Source organism: Antechinus flavipes, chromosome 1 (assembly GCF_016432865.1).
Source record: "Antechinus flavipes isolate AdamAnt ecotype Samford, QLD, Australia chromosome 1, AdamAnt_v2, whole genome shotgun sequence".
Lineage (NCBI taxonomy): Eukaryota > Metazoa > Chordata > Mammalia > Dasyuromorphia > Dasyuridae > Antechinus > Antechinus flavipes.
In genome coordinates, this window is record NC_067398.1 from 522220676 (window position 1) to 522233888 (window position 13213).

General features: G+C 31.5%; 1 protein-coding gene across 1 annotated transcript in view; it reads left to right on the plus strand.

Annotated features, from left to right (window-relative positions):
• The window catches only part of LOC127547085 (coiled-coil domain-containing protein 102B-like), a 183001-nt gene extending 170922 nt beyond the window's left edge, over window positions 1–12079 (plus strand). The window contains exon 5 of the mRNA XM_051973926.1: window positions 11734–12079. Coding sequence (XP_051829886.1) covers window positions 11734–11961 — 228 coding nt within the window. The 3' untranslated portion in view covers window positions 11962–12079. The remainder of the gene's footprint in view (window positions 1–11733) is intronic.
• The last annotated feature ends 1134 nt before the right edge of the window (window positions 12080–13213 follow it).

Genomic DNA, 13213 nt, shown 5'->3' on the forward strand with positions numbered 1-13213 from the left:
GGGTGAATCGAGTGTATAACAAAAATAGATGAATGATCCTGAAAAGGACTCAGCAAGCTCTTCCACCAGAGGTACTATTCTTCCTGAGTACTCTATATAATGTGTTAGGTACTGATCTTGGTGCTAAAGATTTCTGTAGCTTGAGTTCCTGACTTTAGTTTCTTCCCTATCCACACTGCCTTATACATAGAAGCTATTATATTTCTAATGAATGCCTCTGATCTGGTGACTTTCCTGCTCAGTATCTTCTAGTTTTCTCCAGGTCTCAAACCAAAGCATTTATTTTGACATTTGAAGCCTTTTCCAAAGTGTTTCCAATATGTTTTTCTAAAATTCTTAATTATTTCATGCACTCAGCTCAAAAAACTTTTTTGTTGTTGATGGGTATTGTTAAATAGTATCCCATCTTCTACCTTTGCCCAAACTGTCTCTTTATGTTTCTGTAAAATCAGCGTGGAATAGTCACTGACTTCATAAAAATAATAATATATGGCAGGAGTGGGATCTCCATTAATATAGATCCTTTATAATGTCACCTGCACACAAGGCATGTAGAGATGTACTTTGTCCCTACAGTCTGCTCTCATACATGATAGTCTAGGTTTCTAGAGAGAAAATCCTACCACATAGTTATACCCAAATTCTTTCAGAACCCTAGTTGTAACCATGTAAGTTGGAAATACATTTCTCCTTCTTACTACTCTAGCTTTTGAATCCCCAACATTTTTTTTTTACTCAATAAGTTATTCAAACTGTAGCAGGTTACAATGGTGGTTGAAAACCCATGCACCAAATATTAGATTTATACAAACAACTCATAATAATGAAACTTTTAGACCTTAAAATAATCATCTACTTTAATATTATGTAAAATAAAATTATAACATCATGAATACTCATAATTAGATCAAATACTTAAATAATGAAATGCAATATAATATTCATATAAAACTGAAAGATGAAATCCCATCAATGCTCCTAGTATTTATCAGAGAAAGCAAGAATAAGCATATGCTTATGAAAAATAGGAAACACTTGAAAAAGAAAAATCCATGTGGTTAAGGTAACTTGCTACTCTGAACTTAAGACTTTGATAATATTATTTCACTTAGAAATATCTATCCATGAAATGACATTTCTGTTTGCTTGCTTATTGGTCCTTAAATTTCTTCAAATAAGTAAATCCTCCTTTTATATTTGAATGTAGCATTTATAAACATCTAACATCTTTAATTCTAGTCATCACTATAAATGCCTTTTAGAAAGTGATATGACTTTATTTTAATAGCAGTGTTCTTTAAGCAGAAGATTTGTAAAGTTCATGAAATTGGCTTTCTGTGTTATAAAACCATAGTTAGTCAGCTATTCATTCATCAAGTACTGTGTTGTCAAACCAGAAAAGAACTGCCATTACACATCACCAGTGTAATCTCTGGCCAAAAGATTAAACCTAGCCAGCTTTTCTTACATATCAAAATATCTACAGTATCTGCCTTTCCCTTTTCTGTTTTCTTTTCTCAGCACAAAAGAGAGCAGAAAAGGGCAATATATACCTAAGAGTTTCACTTCTCTAAAGCTTTTAGGTGGTTCTGAAAGGCAATAGATGACCTGTCATCTTCATTCTGTTGATCAAGCAATAACAGCCAGTCTTCTTGTCAGCTGATTCTTCTTACTGTTGGTCTTTTTAGACAGTTCAAAAAGCCTGCCTTTTAAATTCTATGTTCTTTCTTCCCCGATGTCATTCTTTAGCTTTCTGTCTCTCTTGTATTTTTCAATGATTTAAATCAAAGCCATTTTCTTTTGCCTATGGTCCACTGTTCAATGACAAGGTTACAATTCCTCAAATTTTTCATGACATCAATGCTCATTGTAAATCATATTTCCAAATCCTTATACCATATTATTTTAATTCTTTTTGGTTTTATCCTTCAGTCATAAAACAGTTATATGCAAATGAGCTTAGGGAACATACATTCCTGAAGCTCTGAGATTTTCAATATGGTCTAACTCATTTTGTGTCCTTGAACTGTTTTCTTATAATTTTATTTTCCACTTTGCAATAAGTAAACATTATTTTTTTCTGATTCTTTAAACCATAAAACTCTTTACATGAAAGTGTGTTATTTTTCTACATTATTCTCCAGATGCTTTTTTTCTGTTCCAAAATGCTTAAATCCCAGCATAAAACTGTTGCTTCAAACATATTCTTTAGTATTTTGATTAAATAAAGCTTTTATCTAATTCTCTTTAGGTATTAACATAGTTATTTATAACAGTGAAAAATATCACATTATTCAGTTGTTGAGCTAACTTTTCTTTGTTAAATCTATTTTTCATCTCATAAATGGATCCATATAAGTTAAGTAGTATCTTAAATAGAGAATATATTATAACTGAAATGTACTCTTTTCTTACCTCTTGTCTCTTAGAATTTGTAATTTTTGGTATGGTCGTATAGACCTGTAACCTCTACTTCTAGAAGACATTGACTCTAACAGATTGCCTGAACTTGGAAGTTATGAGATACAATAGGGCTAAAGGTGACTGATATATACATGAAGTCTGCTATTAGGTCCCAAGAATAGAGAGTCACAAGTCTGCATAAGGAAAGACAAATCACCCCAAGTTACAAAAATAGAGCATTTTGGTATTTTTGTGTCAATTACTCTTGGAACCAGGCCCATTACTGACTGCTGTACTCATATCTTGGGACAGTTAAAATGACCATGTCTCAAAATAATAATGATAATGATAATGATGATGGTGCATCATCTGTTCATGAAAATATTCTGTTCTGGAAAAACTGTCACCTAAAATCTGTGACCTGTGCTACTGGTGTTGTAGGGTACATCTTTGGAAATGTCACTGATGGTTTTGAATCCAATCTTCTTCAAAGATTAGCTCAAATGCCACTTATATGAAGGCATTAATATCTGCTTTTCTGCTTGGGATCTGACTTTTTGACTTGCTATTGTAGGCTTCCGAATTTTGACTCTCTTATTAGAATATGAGTACAAGGACTGCCTTATTTTTCTATTTGCATTTTTTAAAATTTGTCACAGTACTTCACATACAGTAAGTACCTAATAAATGCTATCATTCATTCATTCATTGACACTCTGTATGACACTGTATAGTCTTTTTTGATCCACAAGTTACTAATCTATACTTTATTTTTATATAGATGTGTATGTGTGTTGTCTCTTTAAAAGATTTAAAATTCCTTGAAAAAAAAACTGTTTTCATTTCTATTTTTCCAACTGTTGGCATTGTGGCTGGAACATAAACTTTATAAGTGTAATGGATATCATCTTCTTATCTTTTCAATTGGCAGGTAGAGGAAGAGAGAAATTTGAAAAAAAAATTAACAAATGTAATGTTATCTGTAAAAAGCAAATATTCATTGATTGATGGATTGGCATTTTTATTCTTGATTCTATTATTTTTAAATATTGATTCTTCCCTGCCTGTTCTCTGAAATTATTACTTCAAAAGGCCATTGATCAAATGTAGCACAGTGGAAGGATGACTAATTATGGATTTGAAGGCATTGGGTTTAAATAAAAATTCTACTCACTTTCTGAACTTGGGAAAAATGAATTAACTTCTATAAGTTTCAGCTCATCATCTATAAAATAAAGACCTTGAAATAGATCTCTAAGACCTGACAAACTCTACATGTTAGTTGTGTTATACAACCAAGTATGGAACTGAGGAGCGCATTAGAGACATTACTGTAAGTTGAAATTGATCTCATTTAATGCTGTTTGAGATTGCATACTGATCAATCTATATTTTTTCCTCTTTTACCCATAACGATGTGAACGATCTTATCTGATTTTAAAATTAGATATACTGTTAATGAATAAACAAATGAATGAAAAAAATATTTAATGCCTATGATGGAGATAAAATAGAAATGTTATAAAAGTCTTTGCTTTCAAGGAGTTCACAGTTTAATTGGGTAAAATAACATACAAAGAGAATTTCAGTTGTAGGTTAGATAGAAAGGCCCAGAAATACAAACATTATGGAAGTATGTTGTATGATAAAATAGATCTTTTGGCCATATTAGTCAGTCAGATAATCTTGTCAGGGAGCTGTTGAATCTGTAGTCATGACAGAAAATGGGGCTTCAAGTATGTTTGTAACAACAATGGCAATGTTTTAATCTTAACACATTGTTATCTGTCCATGAAAATATTCTGTTCTGGAAAAACTGTCACCTAAAATCTGTGACCTGTGCTACTGGTGTTGTAGGGTACATCTTTGGAAATGTCACTGATGGTTTTGAATCCAATCTAGTTTCTGTCTTCACTTATGCCTAATCTTCTAGAGCAACAATTTTATTGTTGCATATAATAGTATTTATTTTTCCAATTATATGTAAAAATAGATTTCAACATTCATTTTTATAAATTTTGAATTACACTTTTTTCTTTATCCCATCCTCACCCCCAACAAGACAGCAAATAATCTGATATAGATATCTGACTTTGATGTCATGTTTGTTCTCATTGAAGGCATTTGACATTGTGGTTGAAAACATTTTGCCAAAAAACATGGAGGCAAGCATAAAGCCCAGGCACTGGGAAAGTTCAAGAGCCTTGTTCATTGTCCAGAAAGAAAATTGTAGACCATATTATCTATGAATGATGGATGAATATTGATCCAAATGTTTTTAAATTTTATTTTACTTGAAAAAAAGTAAGAAAAAAGAAAAAAATAAAAGGAAGACAAAATAAAATAAAACAAAATAATAGAAAACATTGCTGTGTGCCCAACAGAACATCAGGGAGGATTCAAAATATATAACAACCAATTACCATATTAAGAAAGCATATATGTTAGTAGAAGAAATTATACTCATGAATGTCCATTTTTTTCTTTACTTCTTTGCAAATTGTTTTTTGGTTCTCTGCTTTGCATCTTATTTATATTATTCTATTTCCCTCCTTTTCTTTCCCCCACAACTTCCAAACAATCTATCAATTAAAAAAAAAGATATATGGATGTATACATATGTAGATATATGCATACATATATGAACTCACACACATACATGCCTCTTATACATACACACACATAAACACCTATCTTTCCTATCTATGCTCACCCTTTAATTAAATTCTGCTCCATAAGTTGCCTTGCTATTACTTAACTTCCCACCATCCAAAGATCCCTCCCTTGTTTTCTTCTCTCATTCTTTGCTTTCCCATCTTCCCATCTCTCCTCCCTTATTTCTTTATAGATTTTGGAGCATGCTATACCCTTCACGGTATATTTGTAGTGTCTAATGAACACATTGCCAATGTGAGTAGATTTTTAGAACTATGAGCCCTTCTCCCTTCTTTAATGTCTCTGTGCCTATTCTTCCTCTGCACCTCGTTTGTGGAACATGACAATTATTTTTAACTTAACTCTGCCTATCTTTCTTTTGAGCTACTCTATTGTTGATGTGAATCTTAAACATAATAGTACACATTTCCCATGTTAGGAAAAAAAAAGGAATGTAATCATTTTGCCCATGTTTAAACAGTTTGTCCATGATGAGTTCCTTAAAGCTGATCTTTGATATTGCCTCTTAAATACTAAGTTTTCTGTTAAGCTCAGGTTTGGTTGCTAGAAAATCCTGAAGGTCTTCATGTTCATTGAATGACCATTTTTTCTCATTCAAAATTATAAATAATTTTGCTGGATATGATGATGTTTGGCTGCAAGCCTAGCTCTTTTCATTGTTGGTAGATGTGATTCCAGGACATTTTTGGTGCAGTCTTTTATGGTGGCTGCTGATATGTCTTGTACAATTCTAATTGTAACTCCAGCATATTTCACCCCCAAAATTAAATTACCAAAGAATACTGTGGCTAAATTTCAGAACTATAATACCAAGGGAAAAAAAAAGAAACAATTTCTATACTGAGGAGCCGTGATGAGGATTACCCAGAACCTAGCAGCTTCCACCTTACAGAATCAAAGGGCTAGAATGTTACATTCTGAAAGACAGCTAAAAATAAGCTATCCAGCTAAAATGAGCATTATCTTTCAGGGAAGAAGATGGACATTCAATAATATAGGTAAAAGAAGGAAAATTACATCTCATGATGAGGCAAAGAAAAACTATTATAATTGAGAGAAAGAAGGAAAGGGAATGAGTATTGTATGAATCTTACTCTCGTCAAATTTGTCTCTAAAAGAGAATATCAGACATTTGGTTTCACAGAGAATCTTGTCTCAACTTATAGGGAAGTTGAATGGAAAGGGGGAAAAGAAAAGGAATGACTAATAGAGGCGAAACAGAAGAATTAGGGAAAAGGTGTAAAAAAAGAGGAGGGGCTGTAAAGGGGGAGGACCTTTTGAGGGAGATAGTCATCAAAAACAAAATACCGGGGAGGAGAGAAGAAGGAAAGGAAAGATATAAGCATTACTTAGGGCAAATAAGATGACCGGAAATACAGTATTAGTTATTTTAATTGTGAATGTGAATGGGATGAACTTTCCCATAAAATGGAAACTGACATCAGAGTGGATTAAATGGTGTTTATATTTTATTATTATTATATTAAATATGGTATTTATAAGAAACACATTTAAAGCATTGTGATACATACAGAGTGAAGATAAAAGGCTAGAGCTGAATATATCATGTTTCAGGTTAAAAAAAAAAAAGAAGGGTAGCAATACTGACATCAGATCAAATAAAAACAACTTTAGATCTAATTAAAAGAGATAAGGAAGGAAAGTATATCTTACTAAAGGGTACCATAGATAATGAAGCAATATCAATACTAAACATATATGCACCAAGTGGTACAGCATGGAAATTCTTAAAGGGGAAGTTGAGAGATGCAAGAAGAAATAGATAGCAAAACTATACTGGTAGTGAACCTCAGCCTTGCTGTCTCAGAACTAGATAAATCAAATGACAAAATAAATAAGAAATAAGTTAAGAAGATAGATATGAGATCTTAATTGAATGGAGACATAAAGGAGTTTACTTTTTTCTTAGCAGCTCATGGAACTTATACAAAAACTGACCATGTGTTAGGGCATAAAATCTTTAAGATCAAATGCAGAAAGGCAGAAATAATAAATGCATTTTTTTTCTGATCATGATGCCATAAAAATCACATATGATATAAGGCCAAGAGAAAGTAGATGGAAAAAGTAATTGTAAACTAAATAATCTCATCCTAAAGAATGAAGGGGTAAAACAATATCATCAACACAATTAATAATTTCATGCAACATATCAAAATTTGTGGGATATAGCTAAAGCTGTAATAAGGGGATATTTTATATCTCTAGATGCTCATTTGCTTAAAACAGAGAAAGAAAACATCATTGAATTGGGCTTCCAACTAAAAAAGCTAGACAAATAACAAAAACTCCCAATCAAATGCCAAACTTGAAATTCTAAAAATGAAAGGAGAGATTAATAAAACTGAAAGTTAAAAATTATTGAATTAATAAATAAAACTGAGTTGGTTTATGAAAAAACCAACAGTATAGATAAACCTTTAGTTAATTTGAATAGAAAAAGGAAAGAAGAAAATCAAATTGTTACTCTCAAAAATGAAAAGGGAGAATTTTTCACCCATGAAGAGGAAATTAGAGCAATAATCAGGAGTAACTTTACCCAACTTTATTCCAATAAATTTGATGACCTAAGTGAAATGGAGGAATACCTACATAAATATAGATTGACCCAATTAACAGAAGAGGAAGTAAATAAAGACTTACATAGTCCCATTTTAGAAAAAAAATAGAACAAGCTATTAATCAACTCCCTAAGAAAACATTCCCAGTGCCAGATGGATTTGCATGTGAGTTCTACCAAACATTTAAAGAATAATTAACTCCAATACTACATAAACTATTTGAAAAAAATAGGGAATGAAGGACACCTACCAAATTCCTTTTACGACACATATATGGTACTGATACCTAAACCAAGTAAGATGAAAGCAGAGAAAAAAATTACAGACTAATCTCCCCAATGAATATTGATGCAAAAATCTTAAATAAAATATTAGCAAAGAGATTACAGAAAATCATCCTCAGGATAAAACACCATGACCAAGTAGGATTTATATCACAAATGCAGGGCTGGTTCAATATTACAAAAACTACTAGCATAATTGACTATCAATAACCAAATTAACAAAAAAAAAATGCTTATCTCAATAGATGCAGAAAAAGCAGTTGATAAAATCCAACAACCAGTCCTATTAAAAACAGTAGAGAATATGGGAATAAATGGACTTTTCCTTAAAATAGTCAGTAGCATCTATTTAAAACCACCAGCAAGCATCATATGTATTAGGACTATTTCCAGTAAGATCAGGTATGAAACAAGATTGCCCACTATCACCACTGCTATTCAATATTGTATTAGAAATGCTAGCTTTGGCAATGAGAGAAGAAAAAGAGATTAAAGGAATTAGTGTAGTTTATGAGGAAACCAAATTATGACTCTTTGCAGATCATAGGATGGTATACTTAAAGAACCCTAGAGAATCAACTAAAAAACTATTAGAAATAATCCACAACTTTAGCAAAGTTGCAGGATACAAAACAAATCCACATAAATCATCAGCAATTTTATACATCACTAACATTCACCATCAAGAGATACAAAGAGAAATTCCATTTAAAATGACTGTCAATAATATAAAATAAATGGGAATCTATCTGCCAAGGGAAAGCCAGGAACTATATGAGTAAAATGACAAAACATTTTCCACACAAATAAAATCAGATCTAAACAATTGGAAACATATTAAGTGCTCTTTGATAGGTCGAACAAATATAATAAATATTACAATACTTCCTAAACTAATCTATTTATTTAGTGCTATACTAATCAAACTTCCAAGAAACTATTTTACTGACTTAGAAAAAAAAAACAAACAGGCAAACAAACAAAAAAATTCATCTGGAAGTAAAAAAGGTCACAAATTTCAAGGGAATTAATGAAAAAAAGATCAAATGAAGGTGGCCTAGCTGTACCCGATCTAAAACTATATTATAAAACATCAGTCATAAAAACAATTTGGTACTGGCTAAGAAATAGAGTAGTTGATCAGTGGAATAGGTTAGGTTCACAGAACAAAATAGTCAATGACTAAAGTAATCTAGTGTTTGACAAACCCAAAGACCTCAACTGTTAAATCCAGGCTAGCTCCCTGGAGGCCTCAGAATCAGCTAAAGTCAGGATAAGTAAAAGTCTTTGGTTTTTAGGGGGAGAAGCAGACAAACTGCCAGGAGTTTTGCCAAAGATCTCTTCTCAATTCTGAAGTCCAGAATCTCCACCTTTCTCCTCCTCCTCCTTGTCCTGATGCCAGGTGAGTCTGTCTTTTCTCACCCCATGCTCTAATCCTTGCATATGATTATCTGTATACACTAAACATTGAGCCAACACCAAACAGTGAGAAGGGCCATTTTTTCCAAAAATATGCTAATAGAGTCATTGTCAAATAGATAATTAACCTTAAGTACGTGGTTGAATGATTCCATCATACCTTTTAAAAGTTTCAGCCCTTTACACCCAGCTTTTGGAATAAGAATTCACTATTTGACCAAAAAAAGCTGGGAAAATTAGAAACTAGTATGGCAGAAACTAAGCATTGACACTGCCTTCCCCCCCCCCCCCCAACACTGTATACTAAGATAAAGTCGAAATGGCTTCATGATCTAGTCATAAAGAATGATATTATAAACAAATTAGAAGAACATAAGATAGTTTACCTCTCAGATCTGTGGAGGAGGAAGGGATTTTAGATCAAAGAAGAAGTAAAGATCATTATTGATCACAAATAGATAATTTTGATTATATTATATTAAAAGGTTTTTGTACAAACAAAACTAATGCCGACAAGATTTGAAGGGAAGCAATAAACTTAGAAAACAGTTTTATATTCAAAGGTTCTGATAAAACTTCATTTCTAAGATATATAGAGAATTAACTAAAATTTAAAAGAATCCAAGCCAATCTCCAATTGATAAATTTGTCAAAAGATATGAACAGACAATTTTCAGACAAAGAAATTGAAACTATTTGCAGTCATATGAAAAGGTTCTCCAAATCATTATTGATCAGAGAAATGCAAATTAAGAGAACTCTGAGATACCACCACAAACCTGTCAGATTGGCTAAGATGACAGGAAAAGATAATGAAAAATGTTGGAGGGGATGTAGGAAACCTGTGGGACACAGTTCGTGGAACTTTGAACAGATCCAACCATTCTGGAGAGCAATTTGGAAGTATGCTCACAAAGTTATCAAACCGTGCATACCATTTGACCCAGTAATGTTTCTACTGTGCTTATATCCCGAAGAGATCTTAAAGGAGGGAAAGAGACCCACATATGCAAAAATGTTTGTGGCAGCCCTTTTTGTAATGACTAAAAACTGGAAACTGAATGGATGCCCATTAACTGGAAAATAGCTGAATAAATTATGGTTTACGAATGTTTTGGGATATTATTGTTCCATAAGAAATGACCAAAGGATGATTTCAGAGTGTCCTGGAGAAACCAACATGACCTGATGCTAAATTAAATGAGCAGAACCAGGAGATCCTCATTAAATGGCAAGAACAAAACTATAAAATGATCAATTCTGATGGGCATGGTTCTTTTCAACAATGAGATGATTCAAAACAAACTTTGAATGTTCAGTGATGGAGAGAGCCATATACACTCAGAGAGAAGACTGTGGGAACTAAATGTGTGCACAACATATCATTTTCACTCTTTCTGTTGATGTTTGCCTGCATTTTGTTTTCTTTCTCAGTTTTTTTTTTCCCTTCTTGTTCAGATTTTTCTTGTGCAGCAAGATAACTGTACAAACATATATATATATATATATATATATATATATATATATATGATTTAACATATGTTTTAACATATATAACTTGTATTGTACTACCTGATATTTAGGGGAGGAGGGGGGAAGAAGGGAAACATCTGGAACAGAGTTTTTTGTAAAGGTCAATATTGAAAAATTATCCATGCATATGTTTTGTAAATAAAAAACTTTAATAAAAAGAAAACTAAAGTTCTATATAACTTCTATATGATTTCTAGCTAGAGCTATTTCAACACACTCATGAACTATCTTTTACAAGTTAGACTAGGAAGCTAATTATCATTTACCAAAATGTTTTAACAGGAAGATAATTACGATCTTAGTTACAAGTACCAGACTTTTAAATGACCTTTTGGCATTCAGTTCACATGTATGTCAATGTTACCTAGACATAATTTGTAGAAACATACCCAATGATCAAATTGTCCCCAATTTGGTTCTTCTTGAATAGGTTGTATTCCTTATCATTCTTATTGAAAAGGCAAAATCAAGATGAGTCAGAGGGAATAATGGACACTATATAAATTGCCACAGAATTAGTTTAACTGTGATGTTCAGTATTAATAATAATAAAAAAATGGCAAAATAACTGGATTAGTTATATTGGAATTTAGCTTATGCATGAACACATTTAGTTGTAGAAGTTAGTGTTTTTGTCAACTTCTCAAACATAACAATTTTAGACAAAGGTGTTTTTCTTCTAACTTAGCTTAAAATTAAAAAAAAAAGTCTTTGAAAAATTTAAAACTATCGCCTATTTTTATGAGTCAGTCATAAAACCTCATCATGTGTTGTTCATTTTGACACTCTTAGGTTGGCATTTACATATATTGCATGCTTTTTATATATGTTTTCAGCTGGAGAGACTGCAGGCTGAGAATACCTCTGAGTGGGCCAAGAGGGAAATACTTGAAAGAGAAAAACAAGGACTGGAAAGAGAAAATAGAAGGTTAAAGACCCAAGTGAAAGATATGAAAGAGTTTTGGGATAGAGAATATCTACTAGCTGCAACTTCTCAAGATCCTGATTTTAAGACATCACAAAGTCAGCTACTAGAAAAAAACAAGGTATGGATTCTACTTTGAAGTACATTTTCTTACTTGCATAAATCTTACCTTTAATGTTGAGATATCTTCAAGTTTGACCTAAGTTTCCAAATTTAACTTGTCTCTTTCCCACCATCTAAAATAAATATACAAAGGAATTACACCAGATTTTCTATTCTCTTAACATATAAAATCACTTTTTGGTTCATAAAATTGAAAACTTACATCATCAAATATTTTGGATGGAAGTTTTAGATTCTACTAAAACCTCTAAGGACTTCAAATGTTTTAAGGATTTTTTTTGCATAACAAAACAAAACAAAACAAAAAGTAATTCAAAAGATAAAGCTTCTTCCAGGTAATCTATTCAAATCAATTTCTGGCTCTCAATCTCTTTTGCAAATATGTTGCATATGCATGTATTTTTATGCTGTCATAATGGATGTGTCTTAAGAAAACTATATCTGACTTTTTAATCGGTAAACATCAGTAAATGAATTGTTTCCTCATTTGATAAGCCTAAAGTAGTGTTATCAGAAGATTAATTCCAAATTAACATCTATTGATATTTGTGCTACTTTTCTTCTGGTGGGGCTGGCCTTGTACCATAACATCAACTAAATTGATGAATCAACTGAGATTAGATGATGGGTTTTTATGTGGTATTATTGATTTTCTTCATGGAATGATGTTTGAATTTTAAAATAATAATACTATTTGAAAAATAACTTGCTTATATAAATAGAAATGAAGTGCACTGGTTAATTTTAAGGACAGAAATAGTGAAAAAATTGAGAAAATATGTGTCTGCAAGCAATACTTTATTATAGTAACCTATTTTCTTCCCTTTTGCATAAATAGTTCAAGCTTATTAATTAATATTCCCTCTTGTGACCCCAAAACTAGTATACACAATAATTATGAAAATAAAGGTGAGATGAATAAGCTAATATAAACTTTTTCAGCACATTGCAATATGAAATACCAAATTTGATGGGAAGTTATATTAAATTGTATTAATTCTTATCTTTCATATGTGATTAAAAATAAAACAAAGTACCATGACTAAGCTTATTAAAGTAACTCACAAAATGTCTGTAAAAATCTATTTGAAAATTGAAAAAAAACACATTTCTGGTTTTTTTTAATGTTAATGTATTAGATATTATATTAGATACTTTTTATTGATTTATATATGTATACATGTATTAGATACATATATTAGATACTTTTTTTTATTGGTTTGGTCCTCTGCTGAATTAATTGTTGTAATGATAATGTTATAGCTAAA